This window comes from Equus asinus, chromosome 10, assembly GCF_041296235.1.
Source record: "Equus asinus isolate D_3611 breed Donkey chromosome 10, EquAss-T2T_v2, whole genome shotgun sequence".
Lineage (NCBI taxonomy): Eukaryota > Metazoa > Chordata > Mammalia > Perissodactyla > Equidae > Equus > Equus asinus.
In genome coordinates, this window is record NC_091799.1 from 23,416,775 (window position 1) to 23,438,758 (window position 21,984).

Here is a 21,984-nt window from a genome sequence, read left to right on the forward strand (position 1 = left end):
CATTCATGTCGCTGTCTTAATTCCCCTAAGTGCACCCCGTCACCTCCCACTGCAATGTCAATATTATCGCCTCTGCTTATTGAGCACCTACTATGTGGCAGGCAATGTGCTAGGCACTGGGGACACAGCGGTGAGTGAGACAGAGCCCGTGCCCTCAAGGAGCTCACAGTCAGCTCAGGAAGAGAGATACTGAGCTCTCATGATAGAGAACCTTGCTGCTCTGTGAGAGGGAGACCTTGGTTAGTCTGGAATTCAGGGATGGGGGGTCCCAGAAAAAGGGACATTCAGCCGAGACCTGAAGGATGGGAAGGAGTTATTGGGGGCAGAGAGAGGGTTAGAGCATTCCAGGCAGAGGGAATGGCAGGAAAGATCCGCTCTCTTCAAGGAACAGAGAGAAAGCAAGCATGGCAAGGGAGGAGAAGAAAATCCGAGAAGGGTGGGTAAGAGGCAGGGGACATCAGCAGGAGCCAGAGAATGCAAGTTGTTTCAAGAATTTGGAACCTTATCTTCAGGATAGTGAGGAGGCACTGAAGAGCGTGTGTGTGTGTGTGTGTGTGTGTGTGTGTGTGTGTGTGTGTGTGTGTGTGTGTGTGTGTGTGTAGGGGGCAATCAGATTCACGTTTTTCAAGATGGAAGCGACCGTAGAGTGGAGAACAGCCCAGAGGGGGATGAAGCGTGGATCTCAGGAGACCAGAGAATCGAGGGGAGAGGATGGTGGTCTCGAACAGGGCGGTGGCAGAGAGGATGAAGGAAACCCGGCTTGGCACATGGGGGTGCTCAGTAAACAACTGCCTAATGCACTAATGAATGAATGTATTTAAGAGGCAGAGTTCACAGGACTGGAGATTGCATACGGGGGAAGCAGACGGCAGGATCAGGCTAACCTAGGTGGACGGGAGTGACAGTCTCTCAGGGAGCAGTCACTGGGCAGGGTGGGCTGGGGGGGAAGGTAATGAATTCAGTGCAGACCAGTTGAGGGACAACCAAATATGGGTACGGAGGAAGCTGGAGGCAGGAATCTGAGGCTTGGGGATTTTGACTTCAGTTTGGAAGTTGATGGTAAATGAAGGATTAGAAGTAAATCAACTTGTTTAGGGAGAGGGTACAGAATGAGAACAGAAGAGCACCTAAAGCCAGAGAGCCCTGGAGAAGCCCAGAACTAATAACTGCTGGGAGGAAGAGCCGGCAAAGGAGAAAAAGGAAGAGGAGAAGGCTCACCTCGTCGAGTAACTGATCCAAGGCCGCAAAGCCAGGGTTTGAGCTCAGGTCTGCTGACTCCAACCCTGGGTGCTTTCTGGAGGTTTCTGTCCTCACAGATGTTGACTTGCCCAGGCTCATCCCACTATCGACAGGGAGCGCTAGGACTCAAACCCAGACCTTCTGGCTCCTTGCTCTGCCAACCACCCTGCATTATCCCATAAATTAGGGTTTATTTTGACAGTTTGCAAAGTCACTTTCCCATCTGTCATTTTGGATCTATTGTCTCAGCTGTGCAAAAGACTATGCTCTCAAGGTTCAGCTGACTTCACATGATTCTCGGAAACACAGATGAGCTCCTTCAGCTGTCGCTCTCTGAATCCAGACTCTGAATCAAGGCTCTAGGCCCAAATGTAACCCTCCCTAATGGAACACGACTTTTGCAGGAAGGTAGCATGACAGAGGGGACCTCAGAAAGGAAGACTTGGGCTTCAACGTGAGTTCTGCCCCTGGGAAATGTGTTGGGACTCTGTGGCCTCAGCTTCTTCCTCTATGACATGAGACTAGGAAGGCAGACATGGCAGGGCCACCTGGAGATTCTATGAGACAGGGATTACAGAGAGCCTCACTCAGCGCCTGAAACACAGAGCATCGCACCTTCAGAGTTGGTCAATTTCAGTGTCACAGTTGGTACTACGAGTGACAACCGCTGAGATGTACCGTGTACCTGCTGTGTGCGCAAGACACTGTTGTAAACACTTTATAAGTATTCTCTTATTTACAACGGACTTGTGAGGTAGATGACGTTATTGTCCCATTTTGCAGAACAGAAACTGAGGCACAGAGAGGTGTGAAGGAAAGGTAGGGTTCTGGGTACCTGCAGGCTTCAAGCCATGGCAGATCTCAGTGTAAAACCTCCGATCGTAGCTGTCACAATAATGCCAGAACTCAGCGTCATACTGCAGCCCATCCGAGAAGGTGTACTCGCCCTGGAAGACAGGCAGCACACACACGGGTCTGAGGAAGCCCTTTTGCCAAGAAGGACAGATGTCAAGGAAAGAGGTGGCTTTCTCATTGCCTCAGAAAAGAAGTGCTAACTATCACAATTATTATGGCTATGACGATTAGAAGGAATGGCTATAAAGCGCTGAGCTCTGGGCTTGGCACTCAAAATATGGCAACTCACTGTGTGACCTTGGGGAGATGACCTACCCTTGGTTTCCTCATTTGCGGAATTGGATAATAATGTTATATATTTAATAGGGTTGATTCAATGAGATAGTACGTGTAAAGGATTTAGCATAGTACCTGGCGTATAGTAAGCACTCAATAAATGTTATTATTATTCTTTTATTATTATCACAGCTAAAAAAGGTCAGAGGCATCAGTCACAGCCCTTTGTCCAAACACCTACCTTCTGCTTTTGCTGCTTTAACACTGATGGAAGCCCCAGGATGTGGACTTCACATTGGCCTGGACATCAGGAAACATGGGTGGAAATTCCAACACTATGAATTCACCGTGTGACCTTGGGTAAGTCACTTCCCCTTCCTGGGGCTTAGATTTTCCAAGCTATAGAACAAAGAATGTTTCCTCACCTTTTTTAGGTCATGAGCTGTCCCTCGTACACAGCCTTAGTGAATCTGATGAGAGCTGTAGATCTTTCCCCAGAGACAGAGTCCCCTCTACACGGCAACTTTTGTATATAAATCAAGAGGTTTCACTGGTTCCCTGAATTCTGTTGATGCTCCACAAATTCCAGGTTAAGGACCCTTGGATTAGATGACTTACCATGACAGCAGTGGTGGTGGCGGCAGTAATACTAAGAGTGAACACTTATTGAGTGCCTACTGTGTGCCAGGTACTGAGCAAAGTGCTCATGTGTATTGCCTCATTTACTCTCACAACCATCCTAGGAGGTGCCTAGCACTATTGTGGCAGGCTGAATAATGGTCCCCCAAAGATGTCCACATCTAATCACTGGAACCTCTGAATAAGTTAACCTTACACGGCAAAAGGGACTTTGAAGATATGATTAAGTTAAGGATCTTGAAACAGGAGATTATCCTGCATTATCTGGGTGGGCCCAATGTAAGCACAAGGGTCCCTGTAAGAGGGAAGCCAGAGGGCCACGGTGATGGAAGACTAAGTGATGACAAAAGCAGAGGGAGAGAAGGAGATGCGACCACAGAAGCAGAGGTCGGAGTGATGCATGGCCACAAGCCAAGGAAAGCAGGCAGCTTCTAGAAGCTGGAAAAGGCCAGGAAATGCATTCTCCCATAAAGCCTCCAGAAGGAATGCAGCACTGCTGACCTCTTTTAGACTTCTGACTTCCAGGACTGTAAGATAATAAGTTTCTGTTGCTTTAAGGGACTGAGTTTATAGTCATTTGTTACAGCAGCAATATGAAACTAATACAACTATAGTCCCCAGTTGGCAGACAAGAAACACAAGTCTCAGAAAGGGAAAGTCATGGGCCCAAGGTCACACAGTTTGTTAGTGGCATAACAGGATTCACAGTCATCACAACCTCTCTAGAGGGAGAGAGGGAAGAGATCCAGAGCCCTGGGAGAGGGAGCAGAGGAGAGAAGAAGGCACCAGACAGGGAGAGCAGGGGGTCCGTGAGGCGCGGCTCTTCTTGTCCCAGGCCGCACCCTCTGCAGCTCCCCTCCCCAGGCTGATCACCTTTACGACCAATCCGTTTTCCCAAACGGCATCGAATTGGCTCCCGCTGGGAAAGTACAGGGTTCCTTGGCCGTGAAACATGCCGTCCTTCATTTCCCCGACGTATCTTGTTTCGGTTGGGAGGATGTATTCAGCTTTGCCCTCCATCCTGTAAGGACACAGGGAAACCACTGAGCCCTGCACGGCGCGGTGGCCGGAGGATCAGAGGCAGGCTCAGGAACCTCATCCTCAGGGTCCTCGGAGGTTACTGTCCCAGCAATATTCTATTCAAAAACAAAATTTTTGTTCTGTTTCCCTCGAAAGCTCAAAAATTAGAGGGTCTGTGTTGTTGAAGGTGGGGGGGGGGCAGAGTTTGGTCTTTCCCCCCCCCCCGTCACCTAGAGGCCATCCTGGAGTTCATGCTGCCCCAGGAAACACCCCAGGTAGGCCCAGAGAGGGGAGGGATGAGTCCAAAGCCACACAGTAAGCACTGCAAAGAGACCAGGCCCAGGTTTCCTGGCAGCTGGTTCTGCACCTTCCCTGTCCCCTGTGACTAGCCCAGCCCTGCCCTTTATACCACAAGGAGGAAACTTGGAAAAGTGTGAAATTTTGACAGGAGACATGGGTTAAATACTACTTCACCATTTCCTAGATGTATCATCTTGGAGACTTTCCTAAACCTCTGTTTGTCTGTTTTCCTTCCTTCCTTTCTTTCTAATCCTTTCTTCTTTCCATCCTTCCTTCTTTTTTCCCAACAAATATTTACAGAGCACCCATGATATACCAGTATTGCTACATGTGCCGAGTCTGTTCTGCTGGATACAACAAGGACGCAACAGTGATCAAGACAGATGCAGTCCCTGCCCTCGAGGGAGCCCACAGGCTAGAGGGGGACACAGTTAAGGAAGTATGTAATGTGTGGTAAGCGCTGTGCAGGCGGAAGACAGGCCCCTCCAGAGCACAGGGCAGGGACCCCCAGCTCAAGCACTTACTTTGTGTGTGAAATGTCTGAGATTAATGCTCAAGTTGAACCCAGATAACGTATAACGGTTTTCCAGTGAAGGGCCTGACATATAGTGAGAGCTTACAAAATGTGCTTTCATTCCTTCCTTCCTTCCTTCATTCCGTCTCCATTATTCCCCACTAGCTGGAAGCCACCACTCCCAACCCTGGCATTCTTTAGGCTTTTCTTGGTACCTCTGTTGGATGTGAGCACTTTCTGCCTTGCATTGAACTGTATACCTCATCTCCCCTATTTAATCAAAGCCTCTTGAGAGGAAGACCTTGGAATCTTCCGCTCTTAGAATCATGTCTCTTCTTAAACAGGTGCTCCGTCAACATCTACTGAGTAAGGAATGAAGGAAACAGAAGGGCCAGTGAACTGACTGAATGGATGACAGAAGATGCCACTGTGGCACAGGCCCCAAGCAGGGGAGCACTGTGGTTAAGGCAGATCTTTTGAGAGATGCAAACCTGGAGTCCAGATCTGGCTCCACCTCTCTGTGCCTGTGTGACCTTGGGCAAGCTCCTTCACCTCTCTGAGCCTGAGTTCCTCATCTGTAAAATGGGGATAATGACAACACCCCAACCCCCAAAGTTGTTGAGACAATTGAATGAAATAATGGCCATGAAACAATAGCAGAATGCCTGGCACATTAGTAAGAGCTCACGGACTGTTTTGCTCTTATTCTGCTGAAGACGTGGGAGGAGACAGAACTCCTCTTCTCCTTCTTCCCTCCACCTCTTTGCCTGAGATGACATCTATCATTTCTAAGCACAGTCTCCAACTAAACCCTTCTTTGAGATTCGACCCAGGCCCCTTTTTTCAAACTGCAAATTAGACTTGATTGTTCAGACCTTCTACAGAAATCTCCAGCTCACCCAGAATGGAACGCATCCTCTCCTCCTCCAAAGGAGCCCCTCCTCGGAGTTCTCAGTTTCCATGAATGGTATCAGAATCCTCCAGGTCGAAGCCTGGAGCTGGGCACTGGGCGGGGACTGAAAGCAGTCTCTGAGTGGGACCGGGAGCCAATCAGTTGCCAAGTCCTGGTAATGAAATCCCCAAACTTCTCCGAAATTTTTCTCTTTCCTGCAGCTCCACTGCCTCTGCCTTGGCCCAGGGTCCTGCTGCCTCTTACTGGGACACCTGCGATGGGCTCTGACCTGGTCTCCCCATCTCCACTCTGCCTCCCTCCCTCCCGGTTTCCTTTCCTCCCGTCCTCTCCCTCGTTTTCACTTTCATTTTCCTTTTATTCATTCAAGGTGAAAAGCCTTCATTCCAAATTCAAAGTAAGTTCAAAGGAACAAAGAGAACTACTCTATAATGAAGATTTCAATCCATAATGAGGATATGATTACCATACCTCAAATATTATTCATTCATTCATTCGTTTGTTCTCTTATTAAATCATTCCGTCAAAATGTACTGAGTGCCTACCAGACATATGCACTATGAGGAGGGACACCAGGATAAAATAAATTAGATTTCCTAATGCCCAGCCCTACCACGGATCTATCAGTGGCTCCTTCTGCCCAGAGAACTGTGCACCGTATTCAAATCTCTCTACATCAGAGCACAGACCCATCTTTCTATCTTCTGCCTCCACTCTCTAGACACAGCCTACACTCCAGCCAAACTAAACTGCCTGCTCTTCCCCTTACAAGCCCCCTGAGCTATTGCTCTTTAGTTCCCTCTGTCTAGAAAGATTCTTCATCTTGCATCTCCACCCACCTAAATCCCACCCAACCTTCAGGGCCCATTTCAAATATTATCTCCTCCATGAAGCTTTCAAGGACTGTCCCAACTGGATGCATCCTCTGTAGGAGCCCAGCAACACAGCTCTGTAGTAGAAAGCTCATGGTCTGTGAGGTCAGACCTGGGTATTGATCCCTGCTCTGCCAAATGTCAACTCGGTGACTCTTGGCAAGGTATGTAATTACTCTGAGCCTCGCTTTTCCCATCTGTAAAATGGGGATGATGGTATCTCTTTCATAGTGTTGCTGTGAAGAGGGGAAGATTCAGGCAAAGCTACAATTTGAAATTATCTTCTCATTTATTTGTTTATTAGCAATACACCAACTAGACTAAAAGCTCCACGAAAGCAAAGATCTTGACATTTTTTAATATTCTTATTCCCATATCTAAAACTGGCAGATAGCAAACACACACACACACACACACACAAATACCTATAAGGAATAAATGTTTCTCAGCTCTGCCACTTATTAGGTATGTGTCCTTGAGGAAGTAACTTTACTTCTCTGGGTCTGATTTTCCTGAACTGTAAGATGGCAATAAACAATCCCACCTGAAAGGGTTGTCCCAGTTTAAAAGGGATAAAGTTTGTGAAAGTGTCTGGTACAAGGCCCTTTGCAAAGGCAAAAAGACTACCGTCTTTTTCCAGTCACAGACGTTCAAGACACAGTGAATCAAATGAGGCCTTACCTCCCATCCACATACTCCCCAATATATTGGCTCCCCGTGTACTCCATGGCGCCCGCCTCAAGCTTCAGCTGTTGCGATCCCGGAGTCTCAGTGTATCCCCCCCCTCACCATGACAACCAGCGGGATGGGCGGAGCTGACGCGAAGCCCCGCCCCCAGAGCCCAGCTGTCTTCCCGGCCTCGCGCACACTCCGCGTCTCGCGGTTGGGTGGAGCAGTGCGCCTGCGTGCCCCCGGCTGCGCATGCGCAGGCGCTAGGCAGCCCAAGGCGGTCGAAAGGGGAGTTCAAGGAGACGGGGGAGACGCGGCTGCGGGCGGCTCCTCGGGGTCTGGGCTACAGCCGTCATGCCGGGGATAGTGGAGCTGCCCACTCTGGAGGATCTGAAAGTCCAGGAGGTGAGGCTCGTCCGGAGAACAGGCAAGCGGGGCATAAGGCTGCAGCTTCCTGGGCCTGGGCCCAGCCGTGCTTCGACTCAGCGGACCCTGGGCCCTGGACCCCCACCCCACCTATGCCCCCCAGCATATACACAGGTCGACCACCAGACTCCCCCTCCTCAGCTCCGGGAATCGTCTCACCCCCACCCCATCCTGCAGTGGCTCTAGAGAACTCTCTTCTCCTTTTCCCCTCCCCCACAGCGATCTGCTTCTCCTTTACGTGAATAATAGTACTTTTTATTAAGCACCAACCAGGGCCGCTTTACTTACTTGATGTCACTTAATACTCAGACCTCCCTACGAAGTGAGTATGCAACCCCGGGTGCTCACAGTCGAGGGAGAGAGACACTCACTTTAAAGTAGCATCGTTGGCGCAGAGTACATTAGAGTGGAGCTGGGAAACCGCAGAAAAAGGAGATGGTATTGGAGAGCGACATTGCTAACAGCCCTGGGAAGGTGTTTGGTAATAGGACATTTAAAGCATTCATTTATTCAAGAGAGAGCATTTGAATAATGACTATATGCACATACACTGGAAAATAAAAGATAATAGTTTTTGCCCTCATAGAGCTTATAATCTAATGGGGAGACAGACATATAAAGAAGCAGTTACAGTACAGAGTAGTTAATGCTGTGAGAAGTGAAGTAAAGACAGGATAATAGTAATTATAGCAAACATGGTCAAGCCTTTTCTAGATGTCAGACGGGATGCTAATTACTTTACATGCATTAATTCATCGAATCCTGCCAGCACCGGTATGAGGAAGGATATGATTGGTCTCTCCGTGTTATAGATGAGGAAACAGGTCCTGAGAGTAGAAGTGATTTGCCCAAGGTCACATCACTAGTAAGTGACAGAGCTGGAATGTGAACCCAGGTCTGAGTTTAAAACCCATGCTTTTACACTACTGTATTACGCTCAAAAGCCCAAGAGTGAGAAGGCTTAGCAGAACCTTTTGTGTTTAGAGAGAAAGTGCTGTTTGACATGACTCTTGTGTCGGCGGGAAGGTGGAGACAGGACTGGGAAGCACATTCCACAAGGTCAGACTTTATCCTGTAAGTGATGTGGTGGGGAGAGCTGGAAGATTTTAAGGCAGTGGAGTGTCATGGCAGGACTGGGTCGTAGAAAGATCAGGCTACATTGGAGGAGAAGGAGGGCAAGACTAAAAACTGTGCCAGAAGTGATATCCCAGGCACTGTGTTGTTTTACCTACATTACTTCACTTAATCTTCTTAGATGCCTGTGAGAATAGCAAGTCTTATTTTTCTCAAATGACATTCTTAGCTGTGTTCAGGGACTTTATAATATAGTGATGTTTACTAAGAGGTGGGGGGTGCTGCCAACAGTCAGTCTTTTGTTGTTTGCCCCACTGTGAAGCTGTGAAGCTGTGTTGGTCTTGAGTTGCTGTCTTTTTCATTGGAACTTTAATTTGGTTCAGCAAACATCTGAGATTCTACCTCCCGCAAGTCTTCAATATCTGGAATAAATTTGCCCTGAGGGTTCACGTAGTTGAATTGAGAAACAGATAATTACATAAATAACTAAAATGCAAGACAGAGTATGATTAGATGCTATGGAAGAGGGGCAGACATGGCTTAAGAAAAGAGAGTGGGATTTGAAGTTGGGTTTAAGTTCTAGGCCTAACTACTTGGTTAACCTTGATTAGTCACTCCTCGCATTTGCAGACACAGTTATTTTATTTGCAAGATGAAGTGATTCCAGCTGTATAATTCTCTGAGGCTACAAAGGGAACAGAGAAAGCACTTCTTGGGCATAATGTGAGACTTGGTACGTGGCACTTGACGAATGGCATTTATAGGCAGAGATGGAAGGAATAACTTTGTAAGCAAGAGTAGAATCTGAGCAAAGGTAAGGAAATGGGAAAATACAGGAGGCCAAAAGTGGGTTCTGGGAACATGATTCCGTCTTTTGGGAGAACAGGAGATAGTCCCTTTTTGAAGGGTTGTGGGTGAGAAGGCTGGAAAGAGTTTGGATCCAAAAGGCTTTGAATACCCTTAGGAAGTCTAGGCTTTATTCCGCTGTTAAGGCTAAATCCTTCAAAGGTTTTCTTGCTAATTTGTTTTAATAGAGTGAAATAAGAATTGTCTCTTAGGAGGATCACTCCAGCAGCTCTGTGAACAATGGACTGAAGAGAAGAAAAGAAAAGCACGGAGACTAGTCCTGGTGGCTGTTGAAATAATTGAGGAAGATGTTAATGACCCCAGCATAATTGATGACTGTGCCTCCAGAGAGGAAAGAACAGATTTATCTAGAATTGATCAGACTTAGCAACGAGTTGGATATCAGAGGCAAGAAAGGTTGAGGAATCTGTCAGATTTGCAGCTTGATGGTAGGGCTGGGGAAGCCAGAAGGAGCAGGTCTGAGAGGCACTTAGACATATTTTGGACCGCACTGACTTTTGAATTATGACACATCCCTGTGGAAAAAGTCGGAAGCTTTGGGCTGGAAACTCCTGTACACATGGACAATTTTGAGTAAAAATAATAGCTCATATTTCTGATGTGCTTTCTGTGTGCTAGCCACTGTTCTTAATAGTTTTATATGTATTAACTCATTTAATCCTCATAACGGTTCTATCAAATAAGTACCATCATCCTTCATTTTACATAAATTAAGTAAAGTATAAGTTGTGGTGTAAATTAAGTACTAAAATAAGAGGTGCGGACATGGTTTAAGGGAGAGAGAACAGACTGGAAGATTGGTTGTGGATTGTAAGACTTTTTTTGCCCGCCTCTCCCACCTGCAGACTGTCTAAACCTGCTGGGCACTGAGGCTGTTGTGAGGATAAATGAGGAAGGACGTTGAAATTCTGTGTTCTTTGAGACAAAGGGAGCGGAATGAATCTGAGAGGGTATTCGCGGTGAGCAGCTGTGAAAGGCTGTTGTTTCTGCTGGGATTCATCAGCCTCAGTGAAGAGGCAGGTGAGGGCCGATGGTGCCATCTGAAGTTCTTTGCCTCCTCAGTGGTGGGGATGTGATGGGTAGGGGCTTGACTGGAGGTCACAGTCGCTGGATTCCAGTTCTCTGGCTGTCACTGACCTGCTGTCATCTTGAGCACGTCTCTCCTTCCCCTCGGGAAACAGAATCAGTGAGTGGTTCTCATCCTTTGTTTCCCTGTGGTAAGCATATTTGACATGCTCAACAACATGGGTCTACTTACGTTTTGATAAGACCTTTACATTTGTAGGAAAGTGAAGCAGAGAATGCCGTAGGCACTTTTGGGGCTTGATAGCTCTGAAGGCCTTTGGGTAATTCAGTCAGCTACTTGAAGATATTCTAAGGCATTTGACAAGGAAGTAAATATAGCTAACTTAATTTTTAAAATATATTAAGCTTTAGAAAAAGATCGAGTCCTGATTTTTCTTCTCTTAGCTCTCTATACGTAATATAGCAAGTGTGTACCACTCAACCTACATAAACTCTTATTATCAAAAACTGTAATACAAAATTTTACAGATTTTTTAAAACAAATTTATTAGAATTGTCATGGCAAATTCCACTTACATCGGAAGTTCACCTTTGCTTTGATAATTATAAGAGTTTATTCTCCTCATCCTGTAGTGTGTAGATGAATTACTCTCTTCATCTTTCCTTGCCTTTTATCATATTAATAATTACCTAAGCTGTGTGAAAGTCATAAAAAACAAAACTATAAAATTTTTATTATAAAAGTAATAATTATAAAATTATTCTTACATAGAAATCCTTAATAAAATATTTGCAAATCAAATCCAGTGGTATCTTAAAGCATCATACACTATGACAGACTAGATTTTATTCTAGATACAATGGGTCAGTTTTAGAAAATTTGTTAATGCTCTACATTACATTTATAGATTAATGAAAAAGAAACCTGAAAATTTCAGTCTTTCCTGAACAACAGTGGAAAACAACAACAGTAAAACAAAACTAATTAGGATTAGAAAGAAACTTTCTTAATGAGGAATATCCAAACAACTATATCCCAGACACCTAGAGCAAATACCATACCAAATTGTGCTTTAAAGTTTAGAAAAAGGCAAGGATGCCCACTACCATCACTGTTCATCCGTGTTATCCTGGAGGTTTTGGTCGGAGCAATAAGATAGGAAAAGAGAAAAAGAAGAAAAAATTATGTAGATATTAGAAAGGGAGAGAGGCAATTTTTATTTGTAAGTGGAAGTTGATCCTCTCGAGTTTTGTATCAGAACTGACAAGAGTTCAGTATGACGACTAGAGAGAAGATCCCGCGTACAAATGAGCAGTGACCAATTTGAAATCGAATAGAGAAAATATCCTATTAGATAGTGTCAAAAATGTTACAATACCGAGGAATAAACAAGAAATGTGCCAGGTTCCTATATGAAGGAAACTACAATTTTAACCAAAGGACCTAAGAATGAGCTGAATAAATGGGGAAACTACTGTGTTCTGAATGAGAAGGCTAATTCTCTCCTCTCTTGTGACTGTTACATCCCCAGTACCTGCACAGAGTGAGTGCTCAGCAGATACTTATGCAAACACTATTTTGGGTGCTGGGTGAGCCTAGTAAACATTGCAATTAATTATGGTTTAGTTTGGGAAGAATTGACGTCTTTACATTGTTGGATCTCTGTTGAAAACAAAATCCCTCCCCTCTTGGAGCCTGCGTTCTAGTGGTCACACGTAGACTGACCACTGATGCTCGCTTATATAAGATGATTAGGGAAAGACTCTGAGGAAGTAAAATTTGAGCAGAGACCCAATATTATAAAAGTACCTGTTCCCTTCTAATTTAATATATAACTGAACAATGCAATTCCGATGCAAATTATTGGAGGGGAGGGGTGTTCATCTGGAAGAATAGCTGAGACGATTTTGAAAAGGAAGAATAATGAGGATGGTCCTCCCAGACAACAAAATGTTCTGTTAAGTTACAGAATTGAAACATTTTGGTATTGGCCCTGGAAAGGTTGATCCAGAAAGAGGCCGGCAGGACCCTTGCATCAGCAGCTATGAGATAGGCCCTGGACGGTGTGCCGTTCCTTGTGAGCCAGCTGTAACTACATTGTGTTTCTCAAGAAAATGTACTGGAATGCAAGTGAGTGAGACTAAGATAGTTACAAGGATGGCTACCTTGAATATACTCTATAGTTTAAAAAATTCACAAATTTTAGTACTTCATTATCAGTAATAACTTGCTGGACAGATGTTCTTACTGATCCCTTCCAGTCTCTCATCTTCTGTGAATCTGTAGTCTTCTGGGAATTCTTTCTTTCTACTATGACTCTTTTCTTGGAGGGAGACTCCTCTAAGCTCCCCAAGAGTGGGTTCCTCCCCTTACATCCCAGAAGCCTCCATCTCCCTCCACAGCTCCACTTTCTCCAGCATAAAGATCTAAGGATTCTATTAGGGCTGCGGTTCCCTTATGTCTAAGATGGAGATAGTCGTGTCAACCTAAAAAGGTGTAGAAACTCACACATGTGATCTCTCAAGCACTGTAGACCCTGAAGGATTATTGTGGCAGTCCCTGTCTTTAATTTTCTTGGCGAAGTCAGAACAGTGCTCCCTTTGTGTTTCCTCTGTTTTGACCAGCATGGGGTGAAGTTGGGAAGTGATGTCCTGGTCACAAATCTGTGGTCTTTCTCCCATTGTTCCTTTCCGCAGGTGAAGGTCAGTTCTTCTGTGCTGAAAGCCGCTGCCCATCACTATGGAGCTCAGTGTGATAAGCCCAACAAGGAGTTCATGCTCTGCCGCTGGGAAGAGAAAGACCCGAGGCGGTGTTTAGAGGAAGGCAAGCTTGTTAACAAGTGTGCTCTGGACTTCTTTAGGTAAAAATCTTTTCACATCAATGCCTGTTTGGTTGAAACATTAAGCTATATGTATCTTGGTGAACATCCTACTAATTAAATGGAAGGATAATTTTCATGACTAATTTTAGTGAGAAATGCAATGCTTTGAAATCAGATAGACGAAAATAAGCACACAAAAAATGATATTTATTTCTATTTGTTTTTACTGGTTGGCAAGTTCTTTAATCTCTGTGAATCTCAACTTCCAAATTATAGAATAATACCTATCTTATTTATATAGGATTGTTATGAAAAGTTTGAAAAGGCACATAGAAACAACTCAGCACAGTGCTTGCTAGCAGGTATTCAGTAGATTGTTACCATTATCATTACTGTAGAACACACAATTAGGATGGAAGGAAAAGTATGTTCAGAGTTAAGCTTTTAGGTAGGCCACTATGCTTGATACTGTGAGTGAAGAAATCCAAATTGTAGAAAAATGGTTTAACAACCACATTAGTCAGAACTCTTTTAAAAGGGACAGAGACTCAACTTGAAGCGAATTGGCTCATGTAACTATAAAGTCCAGAAATAGGCCTGGCAACAGGCAGGGCTGGATTCAAGGGTGTAAATAATTTCATAACCACTCGGTGTCTTTTTGCCTCTCCTTTTCTCCCCCCGTCTCTTAGTTCTGCTTCTTTCGGTCGAACTCATTTTCAGAGACTCTTTCCTTGCTGTAGCACAAACGGCCACCAGCTGCTCCAAGCTGCTATGCTCCTTACTTAGCAGACCTAGAGCAAGAGTGCCAGTTCTCCAGGAGTGTGAGCAGAGGGCCCTGGACTGAATGTGATTGGCCTGGCTGGGTGATTTCATATACATATCTTTGAATCAGTTGTGTTTTGGGAGATAAAATGCTGTGATTGGTCAGGCCTGAAGTGGGAGTAGACTTAGATTCATCTAAACCACATTGATGAAAGAGAGGGAGGGGTTGTTCCCCAAAGGAGAATTAGAAGGATGTTACGGAAGAATGGGAAATGATTGCTGACTGGGTAAAACGCACAGATGTCCACTACAATGACGTTAGAGGAAAAAATCAAATTCCTTCACATAATAGCTGCTTTCCTTCTTTCTTGCTTCTGTCTTTGTCCACATGCAAGGATATTTTTGTGGTTTAAGTTGTAGTGTGTATTCATTTTTCTCTTGGAACTTTTGGGAACATTCTTTCAAGTTGCTGTATTGTCTTTATGATCATCATTTTTGACGGCTATGTAACATTCCATCAGTAGATAAACCAGCCATAATGTACCTGACCAATTCCTGTTATTAAACATCCTTGTTGATTCCAGTTTTGGATAAATCTGCAGTGATTACTTTTGTCTGTAGATCTTTTTCATTTTTTAATTCCTTGGCGTAAATTTCCCCGCAGTGAGATTATTCCATAAAAGGCTTTGAACATTATTTATGGCTCTTGAACCGTAGTCACCATATTTTTGAAGTTGGGTCAGTTTATGCTGTCCTCAGCACTATATCTTGGAATACCTCACCAGCATTGCATATTATTTAAATATTTGATAGGTACAGAATGGTATTTTATTCTTGCTTGAATTTGCGTTGATTTGATGGTTAACAAGGTTGAATGTGTGTTTGTAAGATTTTTCCTTTTCTAAGAGAACTTTGGCAAAGCCTTTCTCCTTTGGCCCAGAGGTGGAATGTTTAAGTGGGAAATGTTGGATTTCACAAGCTCCCCAGGTGCCTCACTGCCTCGAGGAGAGGAGTTTCCCATTGCTGCCGTTCCTCCTTGTAGGTGTTAGTAGATAATGGTCCATTGGGTGTGGGTGCCAGGGTAACAGGCTCCAGAACAGACTAAGTACTAGAGTTGTGCGTTACAGCCCGTCCTGTGCTGCAGCACAATGGAGGAACACAAAACTCCCATTGGAGGTGGTAGGTCACTACCAGAGTGATTCTCCAGTGGAGGTTAGGTTGGTGCAATTTTGTACCATGGAAATCCAGCTCAGTGAGGCTAGAGGGGATTCAGAAAAGCTCCCAAGGGCGTTGATAGTCCTTCTTCATGTTGCACACCCTGCCACCCCCAGGGTTATACTCGGAATACCTGGGAAGGTATATAAGAAGCTGGTAACATTGGTTGCCTCCCAGGAGAGGAACCGAGCAGGAATGGAAAGCAGATTTTCGTTGAGTATTTCCTTCCACCTCTCTGAGGTTCTTCCTGAGGCAGGTTAAATAAGATTCCTGTGTTGAGTGTAGCTAGATTTTTGGAGTATGACAACAAGCACTTCATAATTATTATTCCTTTGCGGGATGGAGGTGCTCTGCATTTCTTCCACTGCCTCAGATAAGACTTTTAGATAAAATAATGGTATTCTTGCTTGAATTTGCATGTATTTGATTACTAGCAAGGTTGAATGGTAAGAGAAGGTATTTTGCAAAATAATTGAGGTTTATCCTTTTTATACACAAAAGCTACTATTTCTTTAACCATTTTTGGTGGTCACAAAATGAATTATATCCTACCTTGTTTCTTAAGAGAGCATCAAATATAATTTAACTTTAATGACAAGGATTAGTCTCTCTTTTGCTGATTACGTTAATAGGCCAAGGACCTTTAGCTTTGAGGAGTGTAGTGCGGTTTGCCTCTCCACTGAATGACCCCAGGATCATCTGCTTGTTAGTTTGTGTGTTTGCTTTTTATAATTCTATCTCCTCCTTTGCCATTGTCTGTCATCTCTGACTTCCGTCAGTATGCCCATCTCTGATTATGCCTCCTTCTCTTCTCAATTTGCTACGCTGATAATCTTTAGAATTGGATCTAAGGGAAAGAATAGGGCCCAAGTGAGGAGTTCTCCTCTGAGTAAAATGAATGCACCTTAACCACCATCTTTTGGCATTTCTTTTCATTTATTTGTGTTACTTAAAGAAATTAGGTCTTACTTCTCAGAAATCTTGATTTACTTATTGGTTCTCAACCTGAGGATGTCCAGGTTGTCTTGTAAGTGAGATAAGAGTATTTTCTCCCACACCTTTCAGAAAACAGGGCTGTGTGTTTGAGGTCTGTACCTGTTTTTCCCACATTTTGTCTGGTTTTTGCTGTTTTGCACAGAGCTACCCTAACCTCACCCACTTTTCCAGGCAGATAAAGCTGCACTGTGCGGAGCCCTTCACCGAGTACTGGACCTGCATCGACTACTCCAGCCTGCAGCTCTTCCGTCACTGCCGCAAGCAGCAGGCCAAGTTTGACGAGTGCGTGCTGGACAAGCTGGGCTGGGTGCGGCCTGACCTGGGGGAGCTGTCAAAGGTAACAGAGGCTTCCTGCTGGTGGTCTCCCTCTCTCACTAAGGGTGGGTAAAGGCAGGCGGTGGCAGAAAAGGGTCTTCTATGAGTACAGGATGATGTGAGAAATCCACACTTACCAAACAGGTTAATTAGAGAGTAATTGTACACAATCCAGAAGGGAATGTATTTAATAGAAATATTCTTTTAAGTAGATCTTTCAGCATGTGCAGATTTGCTTTTGGTTAATTAGCTAATAGAAGAACAGAAGGGAGGGGGCTGGCCTGGTGGTGTAGTGGTTAAGTTCACGCGCTCCGCTTCGGTGGCCTGGGGTTTGCAGATTTGGATCCCAGGCACAGATCTAGCACCACTGGTCAAGCCATGCTGTGGCGGTGTCCCACATAAAATAGAGGAAGATTGGCACAGACGTTAACTCAGCGACAATCTTCCTCACACACACAAAAAGGAGAGAAGAGAATAGATGAGGATAGCAAAATATTAGGGGACACTGTTGGTGAAACATTGAGGTTATTGTGGAATTCAGTGGGAAATAGGATCAGAGTTGTGCCAGGTTTTTCAGGAATATGCATAAGATAAGAGTACATGCCTGTAGTTTACAAAGTGTGTTTTCATACTCTTTCTCCTGTATATCCTGTCTCAGTTGTGACACCACCATCTGTTGAAGCATCAGAGTCAGAAACCTCAATGTCTTTTTTCTTCACTTCAAACCCTTTCTTCCTTTATATAGTCAGCAGTTCCTATAGATCAGCATCTCCTGGAATGTTTTTTAATGCTCTCACTGTCCCCACTTCTTGGACAGGAGTTCTTAACCCAGGCTACATGAATTTCTGGGAGGGGGGGTGGGGATCAGTTTGGATTTTAGAAGGCAGTGCATCTTCTGAAATCGAAGAATTTAGGATATAATTACATCTTCACTATAGGCGTGATCTGTGTGGAATATAGATCAAATACCACTTTGTTTTTAAAAACCTTTCAGGGGCTCCCCATTGTTTACAGGATAAAGCATCCTCTCCATATCACAGCATATAAGGCCTTTTATGATCTGAACCATCCCTGCTTCTTGAGCCTTGTCACCCACCATTCCCTCTGGGACAGCATAGGTAGCAAGGCATGGAGGAGAAAACTCAGGTTTTGAATGGAGAGAGATCGGAGATTTGAATCTTGCTTCCACTAGTTAATTGCTATGGAATCCTGAGCAAAGTGCTTACTATTTCCTATCCCAGCACATCTGCAAAATGAGTGCAGGATTAATCCCTAGTTTTCTGTGAGGATGAAGCCAGAGAATCTGTGGAACTCTTCAGCCTAGTACTTGGCACATGGTCCACAATTAACCTTTGTTCCCTTCCCTTTGTGTATAGTATCTGTGCATAGTTGGGTCTTAAGCTTGGTGTCATAGGTAGATAAACGGCTTAGCAATGTTTTTTGTATCTGCCTTGATTGTCTTTACTTCAGATACCTTCTTTTGCTGTACTAAACAAATTATTTTAAATAGTTGATACTTCTAAATTGGAAAGTGGTGGAACTTATGCATTTAACAATTAAAACTACCTTTTCTCATTTCTTTCTCTCATGAAAGGAGAATTAACAAATTGTGCTGTTAAGAAAGCATATTTATTCCTGAATCTTTGTATTAACATTTTTAAAAACCTGTAAAATAAAGTATTGTTGTTTAACTCTTTCTAGCATCCAGTCTCTTTCTAGGAAGGTGCTATCAGCTGGATACAGCCTGTATTTTAGCGTCATTCACTTCCTCGTTCTGTTCCCACTGGATTGCCCTCTCTTCTGCGTTCCGCTGGTGAATTCCTGCTCACTCGTCTAGTCTCAGCTGAGATGTCAAGTTCTTTGAGGTTTCTGACTCTCCTAGGCAGAATTGCGTTCTCTCACCCATAACTCCATCATCCTGCTAATACTACTATTGAGAAAAACGTATGGAGCACCTGCTGAACGTCAGGCACCTTGTGTCTATTATCCTAGTAACCTGGGAGCTAATAGCCTCTCTTTAGAGCTGGGAGGCGCAGGTGAAGTGGGCTGCGCAGGGTCGTTTGCCTAGCAGTTAGGTTGAGCACATGCTTCTGTTCTTTTTCTCTGAGTGTGGTGCAGAAGAGGAAGTTGTTTTATTGTTCTTTCCACAGTAATTTGTCTTTTAAAGGGGGCTTTTTATTACTTTGAGTTTGAGAAACCCCATTTTTCTAGATTTGTTTCATAGCTATCTTCAGTTCCTTAAAGGAGCTTCAGATACCAGCTGGGGTCCTTTGGAATTACTCTATCAAGCAATGAGGAACCATTAGTGATCTCTAAGTATAGCAGAGAGATGAGACCACTGTTGTAAAAGCAAACAAAAAACTACTCTGGACTTGAGTCAGAAAACTTGGGTTTGGGCTCCAGCTCTGACGTTTACCGTGGATCTTTATCTCAGACAGGTCAACCTCCGTGGTCCTCATCTGTGAACTAAAGATAATAATGCCTCATAGGGTGCTTACAGTAATAATTGTGTGATTGTGTACATGAAAGCTCCATTCACAGTAAATGGTTTTTGAGTTTGTACATATGGGAAGACTAATCTGGTCATACTACATGGAGCAGCTTAGAGTTCAGACCACTAGATAACTAGACTGTTAATAATTATGGCTTGTGTCTTTCCACTTCTCTGGGCCTGTTTCCTCATGTTTAAAATGAGAATAATTTCTGCTGGGTTTCTGATGGAGATTTTTGTGGCCATCAGGGGATAACGTGGGTGTAAACACCTTCCATCTCTCTCCTTGGTACCGCAGCTCACCATCTTGCCTGGCCTGTTGGCTCAGCTCTCCAGACTTGGTCGTGTCCCTCTCCAGCCCAGCTTCTACACCTTCCAGCTTGCAGATGTGTTTGAGTTACTTCCCTGCTTTGTTGGCACCTGTTACCCTCAGGTGAAAACTCAGACACTCTGCATATCGTTCAGTACCCTTCATCGCCTGGCCCCTGCCTTCCAGTGCAGCATATTATTTAAAAGCATAGGCTTTGGCCTGGGCAGATCTGGCTTTGAGAACTAGGTCTTGCCCTTTCCTCGGTAGCCCCAGTGAAGCTCTGTCAAATGACCTCCGAGGAGTGTGAGAATGAGATGGAATAATGTGCTCAGCCTCATGCCTGGTTGGGTGCTTCATCTCCCTCCGCCATTCAGGCAGCCTTTGCCTCAGCCATTCTAAAGACGTGCCTCTCTGTCTTCCTACTACTGTTTGTTTACTTGCAATGTCTTTCCCTCCCTAATCTTCCAGCTGGCTCCTGCTCATCCTTTAAGTTCTTCAAGCTAAATGTCACCCCCTCAGAAACAGTCTCAGCCCCTGGCCTTCGGGAGGGGTTAGATGGGCAGAGTCCTTGTTCCCCCAGCACTCAGTTCATGTCTCAGTTATGATAATTCCGATAAGAAGTCGATTTCTTGTCTGGCTCCCTCACTAGGCTGTGAGACCCTGGAGGACAGTGTGTATCTTGTTCCCTTTTGTATCTCTAACTTCTACCACCTGGAATGACACAAAGTAGGCTTTCTTAAATGTTTATTCAAGGGTTAACTGAGTCTAAATGTGATTTGCCGGGCTTCAAAGAAGAGGGTTGTTGGGGCAGCAGGAGCAGAGGAAACATTGGGAGGTGGGTTTATGGTCACAACTGCTCCACCCAACGTTCATCTAACATGCCTCTTTCCTCTTCGCCTCTCACAGGTCACCAAAGTGAAAACAGATCGACCTTTACCAGAGAACCCCTATCACTCAAGACCAAGACCAGAGCCCAACCCTGAGGTAGAAGGTGATCTGAAGCCTGCCAGACATGGCAGCCGCCTGTTTTTCTGGACCATGTAAAGATGGGTCCATGGCCCACACTCAGTCACGCGCCCAGACGACGACGGATGAAGCTCCTGTGCAGTTTGCATCGACCGATAGAGTGTTCTTTCCGGGATCACAAACGTTAACAAAAAAGTTAATTTATGTGACTTGGCAGTTATTCTATACCATTTCCTGGCCATTAAAAATTTTAAAGGAAACAGTTGTATTTTATTATGTTTTATATAACCTTTGGCCTCTAAAGATGACTTCCCTTGCTTTTTCTTGTGGTCCTGCCTCTTCCTCTCTCTCTGCTTTAAGAAGGCGTTCACCAGTGTGGCAGGTGAGCCGCGTTAGATCTCGGAGAAGTGACTGTGTAGAGGAAAGCCTTTGTTACCTGAGAGAGCTCCTTGGGTGTGTCTGTGTTCACACATTTTGAAGTCTCAACCCTTCCCATGCAACATCTCAGACAAATAGATTTCCTAAAGGTCGTACAAGGGAAGCGTCCAGGATAGGAGACGTGGAGAAACACGTTGGAGTCTTGTGACTCAGGCCATGGGAGGGGCCTGCTGGCTGGGTCTTCGGCAGTCTCGCTCAAAGTTTCTTAAAGAACCAAACTTCCACCACTTCCCCTTGATATCCCTTCCTCAAGCATATAACCCAGATGTTTTTCCTGATAGACAAGAGAGGTGGAGGCTGAGCTCCCAGCTCCAAAGCCAGGAAGTCGGGAGGTCCAAGTGTCAATTCCAACCTTGGGTGTGTTCCTTAACCTCTTGTGAGAGGTTGAATTTGAGGACAAACTCCAGGGAACATGCTTATCTACCTCCTGGGCAGGTTAAAGCCACAAGTATTTACAAAGCTCTGGTTCAAAGCATTGTTATGTCTTTATTTTCCCTTTCATTCAATTTCTTTTTCACCAATAGGCTGTTTCCTCTACCTCTGACTGGGTCACTTGACACCTTCTGGTTGTGGCCTTAAATTGCATATGACCCTGTGTAAGTCGTCTCAGCTCCCTGGGCCTTGGTTTCCCATTTGCGGCTCTAGAAAGCAAAGTCACTGTGTAAGTGTCTTTCTAAAGGCTTTCCACTCCCCTTCTAGATCTCTAAGTGGGGAGATTACTGTGAGGCTCTAGACTTGGGGTGCCTTAGACAGAGGAGGTGCAGGCTCTGTGGCCCACAGCGTTCGGACAGTTAAAAGACAAGGCACTGCGTGATCTTCCTTGTCCCCACCCCTACCCTATTCTGAGCCCACAGTTGGGAGTATTTGGGGTGAACCTTACTCTCACCTGTTCTGCGAAAGTTCCTTGCAGCACTGTGCCTGGTGGCAAACGCTTTCCATGTGTCAACTCCTTCAGTGCTCAGAGCCCTTTGACAGATTTTAT

At 44.8% G+C, this 21,984-nt stretch overlaps 2 protein-coding genes across 4 annotated transcripts in view; one reads left to right on the forward strand and one right to left on the reverse strand.

The window, feature by feature from the left end:
* The window catches only part of MORN5 (MORN repeat containing 5), a 32,758-nt gene extending 25,261 nt beyond the window's left edge, over window positions 1-7,497 (reverse strand). The window contains exons 1-3 of one of the 3 annotated variants that reach the window (XM_014851616.3): window positions 7,307-7,497; window positions 3,883-4,030; window positions 2,075-2,186 (exon numbers count right to left, since the gene is read on the reverse strand). In XM_014851616.3, coding sequence (XP_014707102.1) covers window positions 2,075-2,186; window positions 3,883-4,030; window positions 7,307-7,353 — 307 coding nt within the window. In that variant the 5' untranslated portion in view covers window positions 7,354-7,497. Of the gene's footprint in view, window positions 1-2,074; window positions 2,187-3,882; window positions 4,031-5,742; window positions 6,052-7,306 lie in introns of those variants that run through there. The other 2 variants (XM_044778857.2, XM_044778858.2) reach the window with 2 other exon arrangements.
* On the forward strand, window positions 7,462-20,824 carry NDUFA8 (NADH:ubiquinone oxidoreductase subunit A8). The gene is made up of 4 exons (XM_014851615.3): window positions 7,462-7,699; window positions 13,385-13,548; window positions 16,654-16,819; window positions 20,505-20,824. The coding sequence occupies exons 1-4, from the start codon at window positions 7,649-7,651 to the stop codon at window positions 20,640-20,642; spliced, it is 519 nt and encodes a 172-aa protein (XP_014707101.1). The 5' UTR covers window positions 7,462-7,648; the 3' UTR covers window positions 20,643-20,824.
* The last annotated feature ends 1,160 nt before the right edge of the window (window positions 20,825-21,984 follow it).